Source organism: Neovison vison, chromosome 7 (genome assembly GCF_020171115.1).
Source record: "Neovison vison isolate M4711 chromosome 7, ASM_NN_V1, whole genome shotgun sequence".
NCBI classification, from domain to species: domain Eukaryota; kingdom Metazoa; phylum Chordata; class Mammalia; order Carnivora; family Mustelidae; genus Neogale; species Neogale vison.
The window spans coordinates 53,552,252-53,577,696 of NC_058097.1; the positions used below are offsets into that span (position 1 = coordinate 53,552,252).

General features: G+C 61.9%; 3 protein-coding genes across 7 annotated transcripts; all 3 read left to right on the forward strand.

The window, feature by feature from the left end:
• Window positions 1-1,239: 1,239 nt before the first annotated feature.
• On the forward strand, window positions 1,240-8,169 carry DMWD (DM1 locus, WD repeat containing). Of its 2 annotated transcripts, XM_044257081.1 has the most exons (5): window positions 1,240-1,713; window positions 2,958-3,140; window positions 5,072-6,370; window positions 7,211-7,285; window positions 7,620-8,169. In XM_044257081.1, the coding sequence occupies exons 1-5, from the start codon at window positions 1,273-1,275 to the stop codon at window positions 7,665-7,667; spliced, it is 2,046 nt and encodes a 681-aa protein (XP_044113016.1). In that variant the 5' UTR covers window positions 1,240-1,272; the 3' UTR covers window positions 7,668-8,169. The 2 variants fall into 2 exon arrangements, with proteins under 2 accessions (XP_044113016.1, XP_044113017.1); XM_044257082.1 differs by lacking the exon at window positions 7,211-7,285.
• A 1,198-nt stretch (window positions 8,170-9,367) lies between these two features.
• On the forward strand, window positions 9,368-20,278 carry DMPK (DM1 protein kinase). Of its 4 annotated transcripts, none has more exons than XM_044257084.1 (15): window positions 9,368-9,653; window positions 11,988-12,079; window positions 12,359-12,442; window positions 12,533-12,628; window positions 13,175-13,323; window positions 13,654-13,747; window positions 14,045-14,251; window positions 14,335-14,598; window positions 15,271-15,356; window positions 17,264-17,393; window positions 18,098-18,261; window positions 18,352-18,449; window positions 18,612-18,658; window positions 18,951-19,040; window positions 19,376-20,278. In XM_044257084.1, exons 1-15 carry the CDS (start codon window positions 9,494-9,496, stop codon window positions 19,526-19,528), a joined length of 1,914 nt encoding a protein of 637 aa, XP_044113019.1. In that variant the 5' UTR covers window positions 9,368-9,493; the 3' UTR covers window positions 19,529-20,278. The 4 variants fall into 4 exon arrangements, with proteins under 4 accessions (XP_044113019.1, XP_044113018.1, XP_044113022.1 ...); XM_044257083.1 differs by having other exon boundaries at window positions 18,955-19,040; XM_044257087.1 differs by having other exon boundaries at window positions 14,335-14,583.
• An 856-nt stretch (window positions 20,279-21,134) lies between these two features.
• SIX5 (SIX homeobox 5) lies at window positions 21,135-25,298 on the forward strand. Its single transcript, XM_044257088.1, has 3 exons — window positions 21,135-21,976; window positions 22,947-23,761; window positions 23,968-25,298. The coding sequence occupies exons 1-3, from the start codon at window positions 21,174-21,176 to the stop codon at window positions 24,582-24,584; spliced, it is 2,235 nt and encodes a 744-aa protein (XP_044113023.1). The 5' UTR covers window positions 21,135-21,173; the 3' UTR covers window positions 24,585-25,298.
• The last annotated feature ends 147 nt before the right edge of the window (window positions 25,299-25,445 follow it).

Sequence of the window (25,445 nt, forward strand, 5' to 3'; positions counted from 1 at the left end):
CCCACTCACATTCATGTTTTAGAAAGACCTCTCTAGATGCCAAATGGAGTGTACATGGCAGGGTGCGATGGGAGTCCAGGGGAGCAGAGATAAGGCTGATGCTGAGAGGGCCCCAGGAGGAGAGGAGGATTTTGGACCGGGATATGCAGAGAAAGGGACTGGAAAAGAGGACTTCACTTGACAGAATGCAAAAAGCTTGGGGACTGGAAGCAAGGGATGAAGGGAGATGATGCAGATCTAGGGAGACCAGAAGGTCTGCAGCCTGGATGACTGGGGGAATGGGAGCGTGAGCTCTAAGATGAGGACACAGGAGAGGAGCAGGATTTGGAGGAAGATGTCAGTTTCATGGTAGGACTTGTCGAGTGTGAGATGACTCTGGGACATTCTGGTGAGAAATCTGAGAGACCGCTGAGAATGGGTCTAAGAAGTTCTGTGATGGGGGCAGGGTGGCTTCAGCAGAAGTGAGGGGCAGTGGCAATCAGCGGGGGCTCCTGGGATCAGTAAGAGCTTTTAGATTACTAGTGGATCATTGGGACACTGTGGGCATTGTGGGGATCAATGAAATTCTGGAATCATAAGAGGGTGTTAGAGGACCAAGTGAGACTGTTGAAGATAGTGAAGTCATGGAGATACATACTGAGGGTTGGTGGGAAATGTGGAAATGTTTAGGGTTAACGTTAATCGGTAGCGGGTCGGATGAAGTCCTTGGAATTCTATGTAGACGCTGGAGATCTGCGGGATCTGGGGGATCATCAAGGATGGGGGAGGAGTGTCTGGAGATGCCATAGCCGGTCACGGATTTTAAGACGTCAGTGGGAAACACTGGAGGCCAGGAAAGTGTATGTTGGGAGTCTAAGAAGGCGCTGGGATCAATGGGGTCATCTGTGACGTGATGGTTATGAACCAGGCCTTCTCTTGAGGGTCCCTCCGTTGCTAGGCAAACCGTTCCCAGGGCACCGTTGCTAGGGATTTGGGCTTTTCCACGACCCCGCCCATCTCCCTTTGGGCCGCGCCCTCATCCAACCACACGTCGGTCGCCGGCACAGAGGCCACGCCCACCTGTCGGCCCGCCCCCAGCCCCAGAATCGTTACCCGAGCGACGGTCGGAGCTCATCCCGCCTCCCGACCCTGTTGCCAATCGAAGAGGCGTCGCCTGGGTGACCACCCCACCCCTTCCGGCGCGGGCCCGAAGCTTCCGGCAGGGGGCCCGGCGGCGGGCGGCGGTCCGGCTGCGGCGGGGCCGGGGCCTCGGCGTCGGGGGGGGCGCCCAAGATGGCGGCGGGCGGCGCGGAGGGCGGCTCGGGCCCCGGTGCCGCCATGGGGGACTGTGCGGAAATCAAGTCGCAGTTCCGCACCCGCGAGGGCTTCTACAAGCTGCTCCCCGGCGATGGCGCCGCTCGCAGGTCGGGTCCGGCTTCCGCCCAGACCCCGGCGCCGCCCCAGCCACCGCAGCCCCCGCCCGGCCCTGCTTCCTCCTCCGGCCCCGGCGCCGCGGGCTCCGCGCCGTCCCCGCCGCCTGCAGGCCCGGGACCAGGGCCCGCGCTGCCCGCCGTGCGCCTCAGCCTCGTGCGCCTCGGGGAGCCCGACGGCGCCGGGACCGGGGAGCCGCCCGCCACGCCCGCGGGGCTGGGTGCCGGAGGAGACCGGGTCTGCTTCAACTTGGGCCGCGAGCTGTATTTCTATCCGGGCTGCTGCCGCCGCGGGAGCCAACGGGTGAGCGGCCTGCATCGATGTGGCCTCGGTGCTGGCAGAGAGGATAGGGCCCCCCTGAGGTGATCCAGAAGTGATAGAAGCGTCCCCGAATGGATTTGGGGTTCTGAGATGGGCATCCTCGGTAGGGGGAAGGGTGCCCTGAAGTAATGCAGAATTCTAAAAGGGGGGGGTCTGGGAGGGCCTCTGGGGTAATGGCCCTCCTAGAGGTGATGGAGAATCTTGAGGTCATGCGGGATCCCCAGGTTATGCTTGGGGGTTCTGGAGTGGTATTTTGGAGAGATTCTGAGATGCCATGGGACCCTCCGTGGTTCTGGGTGGTAGGGAATCTGCCCGTGGTGGAGAATCCCTAGGTGATGCAGGCTTGCAAGTGATGGAGAACCCCCCGGGTGTTGCAAGTCTGGAGGTGGTGTGGGGGGTGAAGGGGATCTTGAGACTCGGAGAGCCCAGAGGTGAGGATGATTGTGGAATTGATGGGGCACTTAGAGGTGATAGAGATCATAAAGGAACACTGGGGTTCTGGGGATCATGAGGGACCTGGAGGGAATGAGAATCTCTGAGCTGATGGGGAGCTGGAGGTGATAAGAGCCCAAAGGGGACATCCTCAGGTGTGATGTATTTCTAGAGCAATGTAGGTCCCAGAGGGGATGACATCCTTGAAGGTTATGGTGGTGCCCAAAAGTGATGGAGACCCTGAGAGCCCAGAGGTGGTGAAGGACCAAAAATGTGGGGGACCACGAGGTTTAATGTATCCGTGAACTATGGTGGGGGTCCTGAAATTTAGGGACTCCAAAGTAAAGAGAATTCTGGGATGTTGGGTGTTAGAGTCCTGGGGATTTGCGTAACCCTGTGTTTGGGGGAGCTTGGAATATTGAGGTGCCAAGATCCAGAGGGAGTTCCTGAGTCTGTGGTCTAGGACTGGAAAGAAATTGGAGCTCAGGGACTGTGGGGACCCCAAGCTTTGATACTGCAGACATGGGTGTCCCTAAGGTTAGGGAGTCCAACTCTGGGGGGAGGCACCGTGGCCTCATGTGGGGTGGAGGGGGACACCTTCCTCTCTGTTTTTTCTTTACTGGATCTGTGATTGGGTCCTCCTTCCTGTCTGTGGTTGCCCACTCCCTCATCCACCTACCCACTTCCCTTCGGGATTTAACCCTTCTTCCTTTTAGTGGTTTCCCCCAACCTCAACACCCTCTTCCTTCCTCTCAGTGGTAGGAACTATTAACTCCTTTTCTTCCACTGCTCAGTCCATTGACCTCAACAAGCCGATTGACAAGCGGATCTACAAGGGCACCCAACCCACCTGCCATGACTTCAACCAGTTCACTGCTGCCACAGAGACCATCTCCCTGCTGGTGGGTTTCTCCGCCGGCCAGGTGCAGTACCTGGATCTCATCAAGAAGGACACCAGCAAGCTATTCAATGAAGAGGTGATTATGGGCCCCCGGGGCTTAGAATGGCTCCCTTCTCCCACTCACCACCCGCACACCATTGCCGTGAGACTGCAGCTGTCTGGGGAGCAGTGGAGGCCTGAGAGGGGCAGGAGACAGGAGAGAGAGGGGATGGACTGACGGATATATGGCTGGGGTCTCAGACAGTAGCTAGTGGGGTATCAGCTCATAAAGACAGCTGCGCCTCCCATGCTCGGGGCCTCTGTTGTTAGCCCTGTGCCGAACACTTTGCTCCTTGCGTTTTCCTCCATGGGTTAGGGATTGTGGTGCCCATGTTGCAAGGGAGACAACCGAGGCTAGTCCCTAGTTGGGACTTGTTTGAAGCCAGAGCCCTTGATCTTCACATTCTGGGCCTGTGAGCATCGGATTGAGATCATTGGTGGGCCTTTGAGTCACTGTATGGTTTTGGGGAGGTGACTCTTCCTCCTGAGCCTCACTTTTACTTCTCTGCAAAATGGGATTCTCATCCCTGCCTCAATGGGAACATTATTACGAAATCGGATGTGGAAATGGCTTAGTCTAGCTAGACCTGGTGCCAGAGGACATGCCAAGGAACGACCTTATCCATGGGCGGAAGCTGCTCTTGTCCTCTGGTTTTTTCTCTCTGTTTGGAGGAAGTTCCACATACACAGAATGTATGAATGTTAGAAGGGAGTGAGGTAACAACAGTGAATGGATTAAAAATTCACCAGCTCGTCCATTCTCAAAATACGGATTGAGCATTTGGTCTGTGCCAGGCGTTCTAAGCACCAGGGATCTCACATCTTAGTGAGCAGAACAGACAGAGGGCCGTCCCTTTGTGGAGCCTTCCTCATCTAGCTCGGGGAGCAGACAGTTATCAAATAAGTATGCTGCATGTCAGAAGGTGGTGAGTGCCACACAGAGAAGAATCCAGCAGGGAAGGGGGATGTGGAGTGTGTGGTGAGGTTTAAATTAAGTAGGCTGGTCGGGGAAGGCGTCACTGAGGGGGGGTGACATTGAAATAAAGACCTGAAGGAGGCAAGCAAGTTATCAGGGGAGGACATTCTGAGTAAAGGGAACAGCTAGGACAAAAGCCTAGAAGCAGGACAGCAGAAGGACTGTGTGGCCAGAGCAGTTTCTGAGGGGGAGTGTGGGAGATGGGTCCCAAGAAATAACTGGGAGGCATCGGCCCCTGGAGGGGCTGGAAGCTCATGGTAAAGACTTCGGCTTTCAGAGCATTTCTCGACCAGTGTTCATCTCAGCCAGAGAACACAGAGATGATGTGATTCTTTTCCAGCTTCTCCCCAAGAACGAGAAGCAACTGAGATGCCTGGAGAAGAAGTTAATTCATTGTGTTCAGTGGGTGCCAAGGGGCTTCAGGGCTCAGTTCTCTCTGGAACCCTGCTTGAGAAGGGCTGCCATGCTGTGGGGTTCGTTGGGAGAGGAGGGCAGGTTCTGGGTATCAGCAAAGGATTGGTTCTGAGTTGCGAGGGGGAAAGGAACAGAGGCGCATGTGCAGCTGGCCGGACAGGGCTTTCCCTTGTGTGTCGAGGAAATCGTTTCCAGGCACCTGTTGTGTGCACAGGTCTATGCTCTGGGGTTAGAGCAGTGAACCACATAAATGTTCTGTGAATCGTTCTCTTGTGAAGCCTGAGGCAGTAAAGACAGGAGAGGGTTAGACAGGTGAGGAGAGTTCTCTGAAAGGCAGGACTGTCTCCTTGCCAGAGATGGGACACCAAGGCTCCACGGAGCTCCCCGGGGCTGCCTCACAGGTCGCCCTTCTTCCTTTGCGTCCCTGTGGCCTGCTGTCCGGCCCTTACTCTCAGTGTTGGGGAGTCCTGTCCGAGGAGGTCAGGGCCGCATCCGAGGGCCGTTCGGGGATCTGGCTTGGGGAGGAGGTTGGCCAGGAACAGACCGCCTCCCCCAGCCCCCAACATCTGTCCCGGCAGCGGCTGATCGACAAGACAAAGGTGACCTACCTGAAGTGGCTGCCCGAGTCCGAGAGCCTGTTCCTGGCCTCGCACGCCAGCGGCCACCTATACCTGTACAACGTCAGCCACCCGTGCGCCTCAGCCCCACCCCAGTACAGCCTGCTGAAGCAGGGCGAGGGCTTCGCCGTCTACGCCGCCAAGAGCAAGGCGCCCCGCAACCCGCTGGCCAAGTGGGCTGTGGGTGAGGGGCCCCTCAACGAGTTCGCCTTTTCGCCCGACGGCCGGCACCTGGCCTGCGTCAGCCAGGATGGCTGCCTGCGTGTCTTCCACTTCGACTCTATGCTCCTGCGCGGGCTCATGAAGAGCTACTTTGGGGGCCTGCTGTGTGTGTGCTGGAGCCCCGACGGCCGCTACGTCGTGACGGGTGGTGAAGATGACCTGGTCACCGTGTGGTCCTTCACCGAGGGCCGTGTGGTGGCCCGGGGCCATGGCCACAAGTCCTGGGTCAACGCCGTGGCCTTTGACCCCTACACCACGAGGGCCGAGGAGGCCGCCGCAGCCAGCGGTGACGGGGAGCGGAGCGGAGAGGAGGAGGAGGAGGAGGAAGAGGAGCAGCCTGATGCCGGGGGCACAGGCTCCGGCGGGGGAGCCCCCCTCTCCCCACTGCCCAAAGCCGGCCCCATCACCTACCGCTTCGGCTCAGCCGGCCAGGACACGCAGTTCTGCCTGTGGGACCTCACCGAAGACGTGCTTTACCCCCACCCGCCCCTGGCCCGCACCCGCACCCTCCCTGGCACACCTGGCACCACGCCCCCCGCTGCCAGCAGCTCCCGGGGCGGCGAGCCTGGCCCCGGCCCCGGCCCCCTGCCCCGCTCCCTGTCCCGCTCCAACAGCCTCCCGCACCCGGCAGGCAGCGGCAAGGCCGGCGGCCCGGGTGCCACAACTGAGCCGGGCACACCGTTCAGCATCGGCCGCTTTGCCACGCTCACGCTGCAGGAGCGGCGGGACCGGGGGTCAGAGAAAGAGCACAAGCGCTACCACAGCCTGGGCAACATCAGCCGGGGGGGCGGGGGCGGCGGGGGCGGGGGCGGCGGCGGGGACAAGCCCAGCGGCCCTGCTCCCCGCAGCCGGCTGGACCCAGCCAAGGTGCTGGGCACTGCGCTGTGCCCGCGCATCCACGAGGTGCCCCTGCTCGAGCCCCTGGTGTGCAAGAAGATCGCCCAGGAGCGGCTCACAGTCCTCCTCTTCCTGGAGGACTGCATCATCACCGCCTGCCAGGAGGGCCTCATCTGTACCTGGGCCCGGCCGGGCAAGGCGGTGAGTGGCCCCACGGCAGCCTCCCCAGGGCCCAGGGAGAGGCGGGCGTCGGCAGGAGGGTTTGTCCCAGTCATAGCCTTTAGTCCTGTGGGATGAGGGGAAGCCAGGGAAATCTTAGCATCCCAGAGCAAGACTTCTCAGATCTTAAGAGTACTGGGCTTCTAGAACTCTCTGTGGCAGCAGAGAGAGAGAGGGTTGGGAAGAGACAGCTGGGAGTGCTGAGGACCGTGGCCAGCTAGCTGAAGGGCGGCCAGTGGGCCCAGCATACCCAGACCTTATCACTTGTCACTCGAAGCCAAATCTGGGTTTCTAAGGGGCGTAAGGATTTGTGAGTTGTGAAACCCTTTGAATAATGCGGGTCAAATTCTGTGGGCAACACTGAGCCTGTGGGCCCGCCTTCTGGCCTGGATCTCAGACTCTGGATCCAAGCCCACCTCTAGAGTCCCAGCTTTTGGAATCCCAGCTTGGGTTCTGGGGCTGCTCCCTGTGCAACCTTGGGCAAGTTGCTGCTCTTTGCTGATCCCTTGAAGGCGGGTGGGAGGTGGAAGGGTCCAATTGCGGGGATAGCTGTGGGGTTCAGGAAGGGCCCGGTGGGGAATATCCCAGTGCAGGGAGCGTGGGCCTAGCCCCTTCTGTCTTTGGAGCTCTTGTCTTTAGAGGGCTCAGCTCCATGGGGTTTGGGCTTGTGTGCCTGGGATGCTAGGTCTAAGGCCCAGGGAGGGAGTGGTTTTAGAATCACAGGGTCTCGAATCCTTAGAACATCCTAACAGTCTCAGAGGCAGGGTCTTTGGGATTTGGGGACTCTGAAGAGTCCTGAAAGAGACCCCTCTATCTCCCTAGTTCACAGACGAGGAGGCGGAGGCCCAGACAGGGGAAGGAAGTTGGCCCAGGTCACCCAGCAAGTCAGTGGTAGAGGTAGGATTGCCCCTGAGTTCTCTCCCCCTCACCTCCCCAGTCAGAAAGGACCCCCGAGTTCCCCCCATCCTCTCCATCCCTACCCCCCTCTCTGTGCTCAGGACCACCAAAGGGCTTTAATTATGGTCCAAGAGTGCTGCCTGCAGGGCTGGGGATGCTAGTGGGGCTGGGACCTAGAGCAGCGGCTTCTGTCTGGGGGGCTCTAGGGTGGACTGAAGGGCAGGGCCAGGGTGGCAGCTGCCATGGGGGATTCCAGGCAGGTTTCCTCCCCACGGGACAGGTGGGAGCCCCAGGCAGCCTCTAACCCTCCTGTCTCCTCTGTCCTCTTCCCCAGGGCATCTCCTCCCAACCAGGCAACTCCCCGAGCGGCACAGTGGTGTGAAGCCACGGATGTCGGGGTTCCCTGCCCCCACGCTCCCTGCCTCCTAGCCATATCCCTCCCGCTGACCTCACGGATCAACGTATTAACAAGACTAACCATGACAGATGGACTGCTCCCGTCCCTTGCCCTGCACAGATTTGAGGGGCAGAGGGTCCCCCAGACTGGCCCAGACACTTGGGGGGATGTAGTGGCCCATGCGGCCTCAGCCTTGTCCCCACCCACTGCCAAGTACAATGACCCCTTCCTCTGAAACATCAGTGTTCGCCTCATCCCTGTCCCCAGCATGTGACTGGTTGCTCCTGGGGGAGAGACTCCCTGCCCACAAGCTCTGCGGTGTGCCCCTTGTCCTGGGGGCAGGGCCGGGGTGGCCCACCCCTCCCCTGGCCTCCACCCTGCCCTTGCTGTTGTTCGTGCTTTTGAAGAGTGTTAAATTATGGAAGCCCCTCCGGGGCCCTCCCTGTCCCCCAGGACCTCTTATTTATACTAAAGTTCCCTGTTTTCACAGCGTCTCTGTTCCCTTCCGGGAGGTATGGAGGGAGTGTGTGTGTCCTTTTCTGCAGTCCTAGAATCCAGCTACTTCCACCAAAGGAAGAGTTAGGCCCTGCCTCTCCCTGACCCGGTCCCCTCCCTGCTCTCACTGCAGGAGGAGCTGAAGGCCTGAGGAGGGACTCGGGGCGCACAGCGGGCGGGCCCCCCTGCCTGCCAGCTCTCCAGCCCTGAACCCCGGGCCCCCAAACTCTGGAGGAGAAAGGGCCGCCAGGGCCCCCTTCCCAGTTTGAAAGTGCTTGAACTATCCAGATCAGATATGGAGGGAGGGCTGCCCAGAAGGGTCCCCCAGGTAGCTCCTGAGGTGCTCAGAGTGTGCCCCAAGTCTTGGCCTCCTGCTGCCTCAGGACTCCTGGCTCGCATGCCCCAGCTGGAGACTATGGTTTCCTCCGGGAGCGGGAGCACTGTCCGCCCCTGCCGGGAACAATGAAAATCCCTCCTGGCTGGCTCTCCGGAGCTGCAGGGAGGGGTGTCTTCCCGCTCTGCCCTCCACCCCCCGAAATGTTTCTGTTTCTAATCCTGGCCTGGGCAGGAATGTGGCTGTGCGGCCAGGGTCCAGGGAGCTATTCTGGGGGCTCTTTTGCCTCCCCCAGGCTTTGGCCAGTGGGTCACCCCTGGTCCTGGCTCCTGAGGGCCTCCCTTCCCAATTATCTCACCACCCCTTCTCCACCTCCTGCCAAACAACAACAAAAACAAAAACAGTCAGTGTAAAGCAGAGGCCCTGACGGCTAAATTTAAACTGTCCCAAAGTCTGAATCCCTGGCTGAGTCACCCTTGAAGCTGCCCTGGCCTCCTGCCCCCCTCAGTCCTCCCCCCCTTTCTCCCCCACCCCAATTCCAGAGCTTGAGAGGGGTGTTACCCGATCATTCTGAGCCTCAGTTGGCCCCCTCGGGATGGGAGGGCTCATCTTTGGCCTCTGCCACACCTGTAGCTCCTTCTGGGCTCCGCCTTTTTTGGGGGCAGGCATGGTGTGAGAGTTGGGATTCTCCATCCCCCCATCTCACACTGACTCGTCCTGTGGGGCCCTGGTAGGAGGGAGTTGGGGGGCCTGGCTCTGGAGGGGTTAAGGCCAGGAGGCGGGAGGGGGCCGGACCGAGGGGTGGGGAGAAGGGGAGGAGGCCTCAGCAGAGAGAGAAGTGGCCAGAGAGGCCCAGGGGACAGCCAGGGACAGGCAGACATGCAGCCAGAGCCCCGAGGTCTGGACAGGGGCTGCCGGGTTCCGTGACTGGAGGACCCCGAGCCCCTGGCCCGGGGAGGGGCCATGGTGCTGCCTGCCCAACATGTCAGCCGAGGTGCGGCTGAGCCGGCTCCAGCAGCTGGTGCTGGACCCTGGCTTCCTGGGGCTGGAGCCCCTGCTCGACCTTCTCCTGGGCGTCCACCAGGAGCTGGGGGCCTCCGACCTGGCCCAGGACAAGTATGTGGCCAACTTCTTGCAGTGGGGTGAGTGCCTGCCTGCATGCGTGCTCTGGATTGGGGGGTGGGGAGGGCAGGGCAGAGGCTGGAGATGGGGAGAGTTGGGAGCAAGGTAGATGTGGGAGAGCCTCCCATTCAGGAGCCCGAAACTTGGTCCTGGGTCCTAGGGTGCCATGCCCCTATCCCTGAACCACCCTGGCAGGGCAGGCCGGGCTCAGCAGAGGGTAGCACAGGCATGGTTCCAGAGCTGTGACCCAGGATCCGTGGTAGGCTGGACTGGGCACAGCTTCCCGTGGTCCTACTGTACCCCCTCCCCAAGGTCTAGGCCTAGGGACCTGCTGGGAGCCCCGTGTCCTGCGACCACCCCCCCACACACCAAAATGGGCCCCATGGCTCTCCATCCTGGTCTCCCAGAGCACAGGGGCAGGCAGAAGGGACAACATGGGGCAGCTGGCAGGGGCGCAGCCAGTGGGCAGGTGTTCGGCGCCAGCCTCTCCAGCTGCCGCAACAGGTGCCCAGGCCCTGGGAGGGTGCGGTGACTCAGGCCCTGGGGGAGAACCAGCTCTGCAGAAAGGCACCACCCCCTGGATGCCAGGGGAACAATTTAGGGTTCTCCTGGGTGCGCCCATTTTCTAGGGTCTGGCCACCCCCCACCTTCCCAGCCCTGGTCCATCTAGTCTGCCTGGGGCAGCCTTGACTCCTCTCCAGCTCCCCAGGTCCCGCTTTTCATGACTTCTGACCTTCCGGCTCTTGCACAAAGTCCCTTCTGGCCAGGTCTTCCCCCAGAGACCAGTCTGGAAGGCAGATGCTTCCACCTCATCCTCTGGCCTTGTCTGCCTCTGCCCCTCCTCCACCCCAGCACTCGACTCTTTCTCGGTTTTCTCTCTCCCTGACACCCTGCCACTCCGTCCCTGCAATGGCTTGTCCCTCAGTGGCTTGCGCTTGGTCGCTGGGTCATTGGTCACTGGTCTCCGTCTCTCTGCCTCCCCCTCTCCTCCATTTCTCGTGTTCATCTCTTTCTGACCCAGGCCTCGCTCCTGTCCCTCCCATTTCACAGATATGAAGGTGGAGACCAAAGGCCAGGCCACTCAGCCTCTGGGAGAACTTTCTCCCCACCTCCCCAGGCCCTTAATAACTCTCTGGGCCCTGATTTTGCAGAGTGGGAAGTTCGGCTGGCTGGGTAAACTGAGCCCTGAGCTGGGGGGCAGGGGTCTGGCTCTCCTGTAGGGAGCACTCCTTTTGTGGCCTGAGCAGTTTTCTGCGGCCCCTCCCCTGCCAGGCCGCTGGGGCGGGGGAGGGGACCTGGGTTCCTGCTGCCTTAAAAGGGCTCAACGTCTTGGCTCTCTCCTCCCTCCCCTGTCCTGGGCCCTGGCTGCTTCTTCCCTGCCGGCCCGCTCTCCCCGAAACTCGTGGGGGTCCGTCTCTCGCTGCCTTAGCCCACTCTATCTCCCCTTACTCTCACTTGAACCCATCCTTCTCTCTGTGTTGCCTCCCAAGTCCCCAGCGTCCTCTACTTCCCGGGCCTCCCTCTCCTTGTGCCTCTGCATTCCCTCCCTCAGGCCCTTCCCCTCCCTACCTGCCCTCTTTAACATTCCTAGCTGTAGGGCCTTCGCCAGACTCTTCACGCATCTGAGCCCTGACCTCTCCACCCATAAATGAGGGGTGACTGAAAGAAGCCTTCTTCCCCGAGTTGAGGACAGAGCAGCGAGTACACTAGAGCCTGGAATTTGGATCCACACTGGCTTTGTCTTCCTCTCCTGTTCCCTCTGGGGGCCCCATCCCCAAATCCAGTGTTTCCCAAAGTGTGGTCCAAAGCCAACAGCATCTAAACCTGGAGGTGCTGGGCTAAACTGAGCATTTCAGGACGGGATCTGAGATGGACTGAGAAGCCTGGGGTGGGCCTGGCAGGCATTCCCACTCTCAGGCGGAGGACGGAGGACGGGTGAGGCCTGAAGATTCCGGCGGCCCTAAGGACGGGGCCTCACCTCATCTGTTCTCCAGAGCCTCCCTTTCCCAGAGCCCGCCCTCTCCACCTGCACCTACTAGAGCCCTCTGGCTCAGTGCCCTTCTTTAAAAGCGGTTCCTCAAGCATCCCACCTTTTTTTCTGTAGGAGGGGAGTTCAGGGGTCCCCAGAACTTCTCACAATGTTTTTGTGGGGAAGCCTTTGGGAGACTGACAGTCCTAGGAGAGAGAGAAGAGGAGAGAACAAGGGATAGAGGAGACCGTGGGACAGAGACGGGGGTGGGGGGCGCTGGGCGGGGGGAGACTGGGGGGCAGAGGGTGGGACTTTCTCCTATCTCTAGTGTCAGTCTCAGCTACCCCCCAACTACCCTCGGTTCTCACCTCCCCCTGCCCCCCAGTGGAGCCCATCGCGGCGAGGCTTAAGGAGGCCCGACTGCAGAGGGATGACTTCGAGATTCTGAAGGTGATCGGACGCGGGGCGTTCAGCGAGGTGAGCCTTGAGCGGTGGCTGCCGCTAGCCAGAACAGGGGACGCGACTTTTCGTGCAGTGGGCGGGACCCAAGGGTTTGGGGCGGGACCTTAGAAATTGATGAATGACTGAGTTGGGAAAGCCTGCACCAGTCGGGCGGGGGGCGGGGCTTGAGGGTGCTGGGCGTGGCGTTAATAGTGAGGCGGTGCCAAGAGCGTATTAGGGGTGGAGTCCAATCTGGGCCAGCCCCCGTGTTTCCCCGGCCACCTCCGCCCCCAGTCACCCCATTTCGGCCTTCAGGTGGCGGTAGTGAAGATGAAGCAGACGGGCCAGGTGTATGCCATGAAGATCATGAATAAATGGGACATGCTGAAGAGGGGCGAGGTGAGGGCTGGGGCCGGAGGTGCAGGGCGCTAGGGTTACCCACCCCTGCTCCGGCCCCCGGCCGCTTCAGTACCTCCGGGGGCCCCGCAGGTGTCGTGCTTCCGCGAAGAGAGGGATGTGTTGGTGAACGGGGACCGGCGCTGGATCACAGAGCTGCACTTCGCCTTCCAGGATGAGAACTACTTGGTGAGCCCCAGACCCTGGAGAACTAGGGAGACGGACTCTGACCCCGAGGCTGTCAGTGAACGTCGCGGGGTCAGGGAGAAGTTCTAGGCTTGGGGAACTGCCTCGAAATGGCAGCAGCATCTCTGGGTGTGGTAGGAATTGGTCTTCTTTTCCCGGGATGGGAGATGTCCCTCACCGCTCTTTTCCCAGGCTGATTCCAGAGGACCCTGTAAAGATGCCACCGTCGCGGGTGGGGTGGGATCTTTCACCTGGACTGCGATAGCTCTCTACATTCTATCTAAATACCCTGGGCAGGGTATTTAGGCTGTGTACTTTGGGCACTGGGAGCTCTCTGGGCTCTCTTTTCCCTTCTCTCTTTGGTTTTGGGAAGGAGTGTCTCTGGCTTGGCCTGGGAGATTTCTCGGGCTCTCCTTGGGCTGGGACTACAGGGCCTCTGCCCAGGGATGGGGCATTTGAGGACAAAGATCTTTGTCCCGGGCTATCAGCAGTCAGCGATGAAGGGTGTGACTGACTACCACCCCCCCTCTATGTCGCGACCCCTGCCAGTACCTGGTCATGGAGTACTACGTGGGCGGGGACCTGCTAACGCTGCTGAGCAAGTTTGGGGAGCGGATCCCGGCAGAAATGGCGCGCTTCTACCTGGCAGAGATTGTCATGGCCATAGACTCGGTACACCGGCTGGGCTACGTACACAGGTGGGCGCAGCAGGGGCTGAGGGGCGCGGGCTGAGGCCGGGGCCGGGAGAAGGAAAGCAAAAGTTGCACCCAGGCAGGGAGCAGGGTATCGCCAAGGTTGGAGCCCAGAGGGGGCGAGGCCTGGAGAGGGACCTCACTGGTGGGGGCCACTGGGGACAGGGCCAGAGGAGTGGGGTTCAGATTTCAGAATCCACTAAGGGGGGGCTGCAATTGGAGAGCATGTTCCCTAAGAGGGTGGGGACCTGAGGCCGTGCTGCCTGGAGGGGTGGAGCCTGGTGAGATGAATGGAAGGAGGCTCACTTATTCCACTTTCCCCTTCCGTTTGCGCAGAGACATCAAACCCGACAACATCCTACTGGACCGCTGCGGTCACATCCGTTTGGCCGACTTCGGCTCCTGCCTCAAGTTGCAGGCGGACGGAACGGTGAGCGACGCGGTGCGCCGCTTCGGGCAACTCGGGCCACCAAAGAGGAGTGGGGTCAGATGGGGGGACCGAAAGTGCAGTGTGGCGGCGGGGCTGAGGCGCACAGGTAGAGTTAGGGTGGGGGCACGACCGGATTTGGAGGGGGAAAGAGGAGGAGGGCACCCGCTCCTGAATTTGTGAGTGGGTTGGGGTTAGCACACTCGAGGGGAGGACTACGCCTTCGGGGTGTGGTCGAGAGGGGCGGGGCCAGAGCCCGGAGGGGCGGGGCCGAGCCCAGCTCTGCACCTTTTGCCTCAGGTGCGGTCTCTGGTGGCTGTGGGCACGCCGGACTACTTGTCCCCCGAGATCCTGCAGGCGGTGGGCGGCGGGCCCGGGATGGGCAGCTACGGGCCCGAGTGTGACTGGTGGGCTCTGGGAGTGTTCGCCTATGAGATGTTCTACGGGCAGACGCCCTTCTACGCCGACTCCACGGCTGAGACCTACGGCAAGATCGTGCACTACAAGGTGAGCCCAGCCAGAGGAAGCCCTGGTCTCCCTCACACATCCTGCCCGGCTGACATCCCCCGTCCTCCCTCTCCCTCGGGCAGGAGCACCTGTCTCTACCACTGGCCGATGGGGGGGTCCCTGAGGAGGCTCGAGACCTCATCCAGCAGCTGCTGTGTCCCCCTGAGATGCGGCTGGGCCGGGACGGAGCAGGTGATTTCCAGAATCATCCTTTTTTCTTTGGCCTTGACTGGGACGGTCTCCGAGACAGCGTGCCCCCTTTTACGCCGGATTTTGAGGGTGCCACTGACACGTGCAACTTCGATGTGGTGGAAGACGGGCTCACTGCCATGGTGAGCGGGGGCGGGGTAGGTACCTGCGACCACTGCTGGGCAGAGGGTATCCCACCCCACCCCCCAATCCCTCATCCATAAAGTTGGGCTGAGAATAGTACCCATTTCCTGGGGTCTTGAAATCATTCCTCCCCCAGAGCATGTGCTCTATGCGCCCCCACCCCCCGTGCTGGGAATCCAGCGGTGACCTGGATTCACAATCCAGTGGGGGAACACAGACTGGTCCCCAGACAACGACTCCCCAGAGAGTTTGGGGATGAGACTGGGAGGACGGGGGTGGGGCTCTTGACCCAGCATGGAAAATCTTGGAGGGCTTCCTGGAGGAGGCGCTATTTGAGCTGAGGCCTGGAGGATTAAGTGAGAGGCAGGAAAGCACAGTGGTGTGAAGGAATCTCTTTTAGGCCACCTCTGTCTCAACTGTGACACAAGCTGTCCTGAGCGCGTGTTCAGCCTGGGTGCCCTTGTGCCAGGTGCTGCTGGGGACACACGGGGACCAAGCCAGCTCCAGCCCCTGGCCTCTTGTCCTCATCTACTTTCAGCCCCAAGGGGAACTGCAGGATACAATGAAAGAAGATGAGGGAGGGGCCACTTGAGATAGTGGGAGCAGGTATTTAAGCACAGACTGGGAAGGGCCCAGGGACCCGCCCCGAGGAGCACAGGTCACCTACATCTGTTTCTCTTGCATAGGAGACGCTGTCGGACATGCGGGAAGGCATGCCACTGGGGGTCCACCTGCCCTTTGTGGGCTACTCCTACTCCTGCATGGCCCTCAGGTAGGTGTGGCCCCAGGGCAGCCTGTGTGTAGGCCCAGGGAGGGGCGCCCAGTCGTATTGCAGGATTAATCTTGGAACTTTCCTGCCTTTGGACCACAGACTATTAGAATTCCAGAGATGTAGGACCTTAAAATCTCAGACCATATGTACTGTGAAATTTTAGATTCAGTTTTTTAAAACCTCAGAGCCAGACTCAGCCTTTCCGGAATCTTCCAACCTGCCACTTTCAGATTTATTTATTTATTTATTTATTTTAAGATTTTTTTATTTATTTGACAGAGAGATCACAAGCAGGCACAGAGGCAGGCAGAGAGAGAGGGGGAAGCAGGCTCCCTGCTGAGCAGAGATCCCAATGTGGGGCTGGATCCCAGGACCTTGAGAATCATGACCTGAGCCAAAGGCAGAGGCGTAACCAATGAGCCACCCAGGCGCCCCAGAGCCATCCAGACGCCCCCACTTTCAGATTTCTAGTATAGTCATGGGACCCCATCGGCCAGAATCTTAGAAAATAAGTTTAGAATTTCTAAAATTGATCTTAAAAGAATACAAACTTGTTGAATCACTCTTATAACCACAAAGCCTTTTAAATACATTAATTATACAAGCAGTACTTTGCTTGTCACAAGTAAGTTAGAAAATGCGGACAAGGAAAAGGAAGCCCACCATCAGGGACAGTCCCTAGCTCATATATGCGTGCACACATACTTGACAACTGTGAGAACATGACGTGGACTAACCTGTCGCGATACTGGACAATGTATCGCAAATGCCATTTCCTTTTCTTTAAATTATTTTTTAAAATTTAAAAAGATAGGACGCCTGGGTGGCTCAGCTGGTTAAGCAGCTGCCTTTGGCTCAGGTCGTGATCCCAGCATCCTGGGATTGAGTCCCACATCGGGCTCCTTGCTCGGCAGGGAGCCTGCTTCTCCGTCAGTCTCTGCCTGCCATTCTGTCTGCCTGTGCTCGCTCTCGCTCCCTCTCTCTCTCTGACAAATAAAATCTTTAAAAAAAATTTAAAAAGATTTTATTTATGAGAGAGAGAGCATGCACAAGCACAAGAAATGAGGGGGGCAGTGCGAGAGGGAGACTTCCCACTGAGCAGGGAGCCCATGGGGCTCAAACCCAGAACTCAGACCATGACCTGAGCGGAAGGCAGAGGCTTAACCGACTGAGCCACCCAGGCACCCCACAAATGCCATTTCTTACGATGAGTGAACAATAGCCTGAGCCACCAAGCAGTGTGCTCCTCACTGGGCGGGTGGGGACCCAGCTGTCCATCTCTGTTGTAACCCAGGCAGGATGAACAGCTGCAGTGGGTCAGGCTCGCCCAGGCTCACCAGGCCCTTGTGACCAGTTTCCACGAGAGGGAGTGTTGGGTTGGAGGGGACATATACTTTTATGGCAATTTCACATTCCCAGGGAGGGTGTGAGCCCGTCCGAGCAGCTGAGGATGGCGGGGGCGCTGATGACCAGAATCACAGTCCTGGGATCCCACACCCAGTCTAAAGACTATATCTTTGGAGGTGGCTAGAGTCAGGTGGGGCACTCCTCACTGTCCTGACATCCTAAGGAGAGGGGTCTACAAAGGTCACATGGAGAGGGAGGACATAAGCAGGCCCCAGAGCATGGGTGTCTGGATCCCAGGATCTTCCAGAAGTAGAGGCCGGCTCCCAGGGCCATGAGGCCATGCAAAGGGCAGGCCTTTACTAACAAGAAGGGGACCTGTCACACCAACCTGGGAGAGTTAGTTCCCTTCTCTCTGCCCTTCCCTTCCTGACACTAGGGGGTCTTCAGAGTCTGGCTCTCCCATGACCATAGGAGAGGGAGTCCTGGCTCTAAACGCAAGGGACGGGCAACTTCTCGAGGGGGCCCAGCTCTCCCTACCCTTGCCCTGCTCCTCTCCCCAGGGATGAGGAGGTCCCAGGCCCCACAGCCATGGAACTGGAGGCCGAGCCATTGCCTGAGCCACCTGTGCAAGCAGCCAGCCCGGAGCCCACCGTGCCCCCACCAGAGGAAACAGTGTCTTTGGAGAAGAAGGTCAGGCATGAAGGGGAGAGAAATGCAAGGGCTTCCGGGGTCTTGTGTGCTGTGGAGTGCTAAGCTCTCTGAGAGTTCACCTGACAGAAGGGGACAGAAAACATAGTAGAGACAAAATTACTTCAGTCAGAAATGATCCCTATGAAGAAATGAAAACAGGCCATTGTGTTTGGGAGGAGAGGGACTCTGGAGAGGGGCAAGCCCAAGAGGAGGAGGAGAACAAGGCGGACCATCCCTGGGAAGAAAAGTACCTACTGGTCAACAGACAGAACTTCAAAGCAACAGGTTTATTTTGGAAAAGTAAAGGAGGGTGGTAAGGCTGACTTACTTATTCCAGGAGGAGGGGCGTGGAGAACGAGGGGAGGGGAGACTGAGGCCAACAGGAAACCAATCAAACAGGGAGGCAGGCCTTCCGCTGAGGGCGCTGAGGGGCTGGAGAGGAGGAGAGGGATGTGGTCAAACTGGGTGTGGGTTGTAGGAACAGCCCTTTGGTTCCCGGGTGGAAGAGCCCAGACCAAAGGCGGGAGACCAGGACAGGAGCTGGGGTTAGTTAGAGAGGGAGGAGACTTGGGTCACTGCACGAGCTGGGAGGATTCCCAGAGATCTAGAGGACAAGAAGGGGGGCGTCCCCAGCCTAGAACCTGGGCGCAGGTCTTGGGTGCGGCAGGAGCCACGAGCAGTCCTAAGCGCAGTCCCGCCCGCAGGCTGAAGCAGCGATTCCGGAAGCCATTCCAGCCTCGGCGGAGGCCCAGGAGGCCCGGATGACGCTGCGGGAGCTCCAGGAGGCTCTGGAGGAGGAGGTGCTTACTCGGCAGAGCCTGAGCCGGGAGCTGGAGGCCATCCGCACAGCTAACCAGAACTTTGCCAGGTCGGGGTCGGGGCGCCCGGGCCCGTCCCTGCCGTCTGCAGCCCGTCTCGCTCGGGCCCGGGAGGGCTCACGGTCTTCTGCTCCCCGCAGTCAGCTCCGTGAGGCCGAGGCCCGGAACCGAGACCTGGAGGCGCACGTCCGGCAGCTGCAGGAGCAGATGGAGCTGCTGCAGGCGCGGGGAGATGCAGGCGAGTCCCTCATGCGGCCCCTTTCCCGAGGGCGACGGGTGGAGGTGGGCCGCGGCGTGTGTGGACACCTGGGGGCGGGCGAGGGGCCCAGGCTGGGGCACGCCGCGCCACCGCCCTCCTCCGTCCCTCCACGCGCCCTATGCCTCTCTCTTCTCCTTCCAGCTGTCACGGGGGTCCCCAGTCCCCGGGCCACGGATCTACCTTCCCATGTAAGACCCCTCTTTTTCCCTTGTATCAAGCCTTTTAGCCCCTCTGCAGACCCCGCCCCGTCTCCCCGCCCAGATTCAGGGATCACCCTAACTCTTGGGGGTTCCAGAGAGCAAACACCCTCCATTCAGCCCCACGTCTACCAGATACCCCTCGGTCCAGGCCTCTAACCACATTCCGTCTAGGCTCTCCCTCGATTCCTTCCCCGACTCCCTCCGCTGTCTCTCGCCCCCTGCTGAGGGCGGCCGGGCCGGGCTGGGCTCCGATCGGGTCACCTGTCCCTTCTCTCTCCAGCTAGATGGCCCCCCGGCCGTGGCTCTGGGCCAATGCCCGCTGGTGGGGCCAGGCCCCATGCACCGCCGCCACCTGCTGCTCCCTGCCAGGGTACGTCCGGCTGCTCACGCCCGCCCGCCGCCGCGCCCCCTCTTCGCTCCACGTACCCCCAGGCCGCCTCTGCTTAGCAGCGCCTCTGTCGCGCGGGGCCCGCCGCGGGGAGGGAGGATGCCCGGGCAGCCAATCAGCAAGGCCGCTAGGAAGCCTCCAGTGGCGAGTTCGGACAAGACTCGAGGCTTGCCAGCGGACCAACCGCAGCTGCCCGCGGGGGCGGGGCGTAGTGCAGAGAGGCTGGCGGACCCACCTATGGGAGTAGGCGTGGCGAGTCCCAGGAACCAATTGGTGTGCCGTGTCGCGGGGACCTGATCCCGCCCTCTTGCCCGCAGGTCCCTAAGCCTGACCTATCGGAGGCGCGTTCCCTGCTCCTGTTCGCCGTTGCTCTGGCTGATGCCGCCGCCTTGGGCCGCACTGGGTTGGTGGCCTACGCCGAACATCTCGCCCCGGTCTGGCGCCACCCAGGAGCCGCCTTCGCCTCCTGAACCCTAGAACCCAAGCCGGAGGGTTGGGTGACCTGGGCCATCGCCCAGAAGCCGCTCCCACCGTCTCGGCGTTCACAACGCTCCAAGCGTGGGTCTCCACCACAACTCCAGCCCTGTGATCCGGGCCCGCCCCCTGGCGGCCGGGGAGGGAGGAGCCGGGCCCGCGGTTGGAGCACGGCGCTCCGGGAAGGCTTGCAACCGGGAATGCTGCAGCTGCTGCCGGAGGGAATCGCAGACCACTTCCTTCCTGCGGCCTGGCTGAGGCCCCGACATGGACGGGCAAACTGCCATCTAGAGAAGGCAGCAGGGCCAGGGCTCGGCCATCAGTTTATCACCCTCCCCACCTCCCCACTGCCCCTACCCCGCCCCATCGGCTCGCAGACCACAAATCCTTCTGCATGAGGCCCCGCTATACCGGGAACGTCCTCTTCCCGCGGCGAACGTCTAGTGCGAGCTCCGCCCGCCCGCTCTCTCGGGAACCTTCTGCTTTTGCCAGCCCCGCTTTTTCGGGGACTCCCGCGCCCTCCTCACGTGAGCTGCTCTCGGAGCCACTGCAGGCTCCGCCCGCCTCGGCAGTTTGGGTATTTATTGACCTGTCCTCCGACCCGCTGACAGGTTCCAGGACCCCAGCGCCCTAATCCACGTTTTGGATGCACTGAGACCCCGACATTCCTCAGTATTTATTGTCTCTCCCCACCTAGGACCCCACCCCCGATCCTCGCGAATAAAAGGCCCTCCCGTCTGCCCGAAGCTGGGAGCTCCAGGGTGTCCGCTCTCTTTGCGTTGTGGGAAGGCGGCTGCTCAGGGGGCCAATCGGAAGGCGAGTGGAGGCGGCCAATGGCCTGGCGGGAAGCTAGCGGGCCGCAGAGCTGACGAATCAGGGCTGGGGTGGGGGTGGGGACGCCGGGAGGCGTGACCTCGGCATCGGGCCAATAGGAGATGGCTAGCGAGCCACCAGGAGGCGCCGCCCCCTGTCCAGCTGTGGTCCAGCTGTGCCACCCGCTCGCCGGGAAGAAGGGGGCTGGGCCCGCTGCGCGCGCGCGGCCATCCTCCTACCACTGCGCCTGCGCTGGCCACTCGCCTCGGTTCCAGAGACTTGCTCAAGAAAAGTTGCTGCAAACTTTCTAGCCCATTTCCCCCGCCCCTTCTCCCGGCCAGACCCGCCCCCCTGCGGAGCCGGGAATTCCGAGGGGCGGAGCGCAGGCGGAGATGGGGAGTGGGGGGGCCTTCAGAGGACTCTGGAGACGGAGGCGTGCAGAAGCTTAGTCTCCGGGCGGAGGTGGCTTCGCGCCCTTAGCCTCCCGGACGGCCCGTTACCTTCTCCGTTGTCCCGATGGGGAAACTGAGGCCCTGAGCCTGAGGCACACGCGGGGGGAGGCAAAAAAGCGCGGCCTGAGGCGGAGGGAAAACAAAAGGAGAATCACGGACAGACGGGGAGGGAGGCGGGCACTCACACAGACACTGGGACCGAGACCCAAGTGGAAAGCTGGGCCTGGCATTGCTGGGGGAGACGCGGGGTTGGCGCGGGGGAGAAGATCGGGAAGCGCGAAGGGGAGGGCGGAGAGGGGGGACGGGCTGGGAAGGGGGTTGGGGAAAGCCCGAGGGAGGAGGAGAAGGAGGGAGGAACTTCCCAAAGTTGCAAAACATGGCTACCTTGCCTGCGGAGCCGAGCGCGGGGCCGGCGGCCGGGGGGGAGGCGGTGGCGGCGGCGGCGGCGACCGAAGAAGAGGAGGAGGAAGCGCGCCAGCTCCTGCAGACTTTGCAGGCGGCCGAGGGTGAGGCGGCGGCCGCGGCCGGGGCCGGGGCGGGCGAAGCGGCGTCGGGAGCGGAGGGCCCGGGATCCCCGGGCGTCCCCGGGTCGCCCCCCGAGGCCGCTGCCGAGCCGCCCACGGGCCTCCGCTTCTCGCCGGAGCAGGTGGCGTGCGTTTGCGAGGCGCTGCTACAGGCTGGCCACGCCGGCCGCTTGAGCCGCTTCCTGGGCGCACTGCCCCCGGCTGAGCGCCTACGTGGCAGCGATCCGGTGCTGCGTGCTCGGGCCCTGGTGGCCTTCCAGCGGGGAGAGTACGCCGAGCTCTACCGGCTGCTCGAGAGCCGCCCCTTCCCCGCCGCCCACCACGCCTTTCTGCAGGACCTCTACCTGCGCGCGCGCTACCACGAGGCCGAGCGGGCCCGCGGCCGCGCGCTGGGCGCAGTGGACAAGTACCGTCTGCGCAAGAAGTTCCCGCTGCCCAAGACCATATGGGACGGCGAAGAGACCGTCTACTGCTTCAAGGAGCGCTCCCGCGCCGCGCTCAAGGCCTGCTATCGCGGGAACCGCTACCCTACGCCGGACGAGAAGCGCCGCCTGGCCACGCTCACCGGCCTCTCGCTCACGCAGGTCAGCAACTGGTTCAAGAACCGGCGACAGCGCGATCGGACCGGGGGCGGCGGCGGCGCGCCTTGCAAGAGGTGAGGGGAACCCGGGCGGCGCAAGTCCTGCTTTCCCGGGGATGTGGTACCCACCGGCCTCCCTCTCCCCCATGCCCATGGCCGGAGTCAGCGCGCCGAGCTCCTGGGACACCTCCTGCTCACACCGTCAGGTGCCCCCCACCCCCCAGGGCGCGGGGAATACGTGTGGACTGAACAGGCACAGGTCCCCGGCCCTGCCCCCGACCCCGCTGCTCCTGTTGCGGAGGTTGGGAGACCTCATCCCTCTGCACCACTTGGCGCTCCGTCCCCAGTCCCATCCGCGTTCGTGGCTGGGGTGAGGCAGTGAGAAAATGGGGGGCTGTGGAAAGGGGGACCGGCCCTTGTCTGCCCACCTCGCGCGGGCCTTTCCCTGGTTGTGTCTTTTCCTCACCCCTCCATCCCCCCTCGGGGCCCAAACAGCGTGGTCCGTCGTCTGTCTTTGTTGTGAAACGTGAACCTTCCCCAGCTCCGGTTTCCCTGTAACCCAAGCCCTTCCCCTCCCACCCTGCGCGCAGGCCTCTCACTCCCTTTTCTGACGCCCGGCGGGGGGGTTGGGGCGGGGGAGAGGCCCCGGGAACTGAGCAGGCTGCCGCCGCTCTACTCCGGGAAGACGCTGGGCTGCTTTCAGCCCGACCCAGGGGACCCAGGGGCCACTGTGCTGCCCAGTGCTCAGCTTCTGGGGCCCGGAGGCCAAGGGGCTGGAAGAGGAGGGCCTCCTCCCTCTGATGGGGCCAGCTTTAGCTTTTACGGAGAGGTATCAATGCTGGATTTGCAGAGGCTCCCTCCTTGGGGGTCCTTGGGTGGTCTCAGGAGGTTTTAGAGCCCACCCTCACGCTTTCTGCTTCAAAAGTTTGGGCTGGGGCAAGGTGGGGAGGGAGCAGTCCGCCGGCGCCCCTGCAGGCGGCTTGCTGGCGGCCAGTGGGGAAACGGGGCGTCCAGGGCTACAGCTCACAATCCTTTCTCTGGCCAGCGAGTCTGACGGGAACCCCACCACCGAGGACGAGTCCAGCCGCAGTCCCGAGGACCTGGAGAGGGGGGCGGCTCCGGTGCTTGCTGAGGCCCCAGCCCAGGGCTCTATATTTCTGGCGGGGGCCGCCCCTCCCGCGCCCTGCCCCGCCTCCTCCTCCATCCTGGTGAACGGGAGCTTCCTGGCCGCGGGCAGCTCTCCTGCCGTGCTCCTCAACGGCAGCCCGGTCATCATCAACAGCCTGGCCCTTGGGGAGGCCTCCAGCCTGGGTCCCCTGCTGCTCACGGGTGGCAGTGGCGCCCCTCCACCGCCGCAGCCGGCGCCCCAGGGGGCCAGTGAGGGCAAGACCTCCCTGGTCCTGGACCCTCAGACCGGGGAGGTGCGGCTAGAGGAGGCTCAGCCCAACGCCGAGGATGCCGCTGAGACCAAGGAGGCCCAGGTGGCTGCCTCAGGGACGGCTGGAGAGGAGGCTGCTGGGCCTCTGCCCCAGGTGGTGCCCGGCCCCCCACCGGCCGCCCCCTTTCCTCTGCCCCCAGGACCGGTGCCCTCTGTGGCTTCTCCGCAGGTGGTGCCCCTTTCCCCACCCCCTGGGTACCCTGCAGGCCTGGGCCCCACATCCCCACTGCTGAACCTGCCCCAGGTGGTGCCCACCTCGCAGGTGGTGACCCTGCCCCAGGCAGTGGGGCCGCTGCAGCTGTTAGCCGCTGGGCCAGGCAGCCCCGTGAAGGTGGCAGCCGCCGCGGGCCCTGCCAACGTACACCTGATAAACTCCGGGGTGGGCGTGACGGCCCTGCAGCTGCCCTCGGCCACTGCCCCAGGTACCTCCCGCCTTGCTGGGGCCTGAGTGATGGGGGGCGGCTGGGAGGTTGGGCAGTCCATCCCTGGCACAACCCGAACCTCCAGAGCCAGTCAGCTCAGGCCACGCAGACACAGCCCCCATCCCGGAGCTCCCCCACCCCGATCTCCCTACGGGCCCTGGGGAGCGCCAGGTTCACGCCTCACCTGGCCCATCTCATCCCCACAGGAAACTTTCTCCTGGCCAACCCCGTGTCCGGCAGCCCCATCGTGACGGGCGTGGCCGTGCAGCAGGGCAAGATCATCCTCACGGCCACCTTCCCCACCAGCATGCTGGTCTCCCAGGTCCTGCCGCCTGCCCCCAGCCTGGCCCTGCCCCTGAAGCCAGACCCGGCCATCTCAGTGCCTGAGGGAGCCCTACCAGTGGCCCCCAGCCCCGCGCTCTCAGACGTCCACGCCCTGGGCCCACTGTCTGCGCCGCAGCCTCCACCACCGTCCGTCCCTGCTGCCACCGCTGCTACCAGCCTGCCCTTCTCCCCAGATTCCTCCGGCCTCCTGCCTGGCTTCCCGGCGCCCCCTCCTGAAGGGCTCATGCTGTCCCCTGCAGCCATGCCCATCTGGCCCGCGGGACTGGAACTGAGCACAGGTCCGGAAGGGCTGCTGGAAGCCGAGAAAGGGCTGGGGACACAGGCCTCCCATACCGTGCTGAGGCTGCCAGACCCCGACCCCGAGGGTCTGCTCCTGGAGTCCACGGCGGGTGGTGAGGCCGACGAGGGGCTGGAAGCTGAGCCCAAGGTTCTGACCCAGCTGCAGTCGGTGCCTGTGGAAGAGCCTCTGGAGCTGTGAACCCCCCCACAGAGCCCCCGGGGGGCCTCATTGCCTCTGCTGCCAATGGTGCTCGAGATCCAGGACCGCCTGGGCAGAGGGGCTGCTCAGACACATTGCTGTGAGCCTAAGATTATACCACAGCATCCACCCCGCCCCCAGGCTGTGTAACCTCTCTGAGCCCTGGAGGTGCCAGGGGGACTTGCCCCTGTCTGCTCCCGTCCAGGAACACCGTCCTCTGGATCGGGGCCCTCTGTTACAGCCCTCTCCTTGCTCTGTGCCCCCAGATAGGCAGGGAGGTTTGGGGGTCCTGACTCGGGGCTGCCACCCCCAACCTGGTACTAGCTGTGAGCCGAAAGCTCGGCCACGTGGCTGATTTCCAGCCCCACGGAGCCCTCCCCCTGTCACTCTCTCAAACGCTATTAATAGCTCCGCTGACGTCCAGGGTTCTCAGAACCACTTGGAGTCGGAGGGTGGAGGCTGTGCCCCAGACGGATGGAGCCTCAGGGCTGGGCCCTTCCTGCTGAGAAGGGAGGCAGGTGCGGGGAGGCCTGGGGAAGACCCCCTCCCCGGACTAGAGCCCTCATTCTCACATCCGGCCCCAGACCAAAGATCCCTTCACCCCTGGGGCAACCCTGACCCCTGTGTCTAGTTTGTATCAAATCTTTATTTTTCTAGGACATGTTACGCCTCCATTTCAATTAAAATAAAGTTAACAGACAACTAGACCCTCCAGAGGTGTGGGCTATCTTCTGCGTTACTTGCCCAAAGGAAACACTGAGCCAGAAAAAAGCCTGACCTGAGATTCTGGCTTTCTGGCCGCCTCGGGGCCGGAGGTGGAGGTCAGCTCCATGCGGCCGCTTGGGAAGGTGTGCGTGGGAA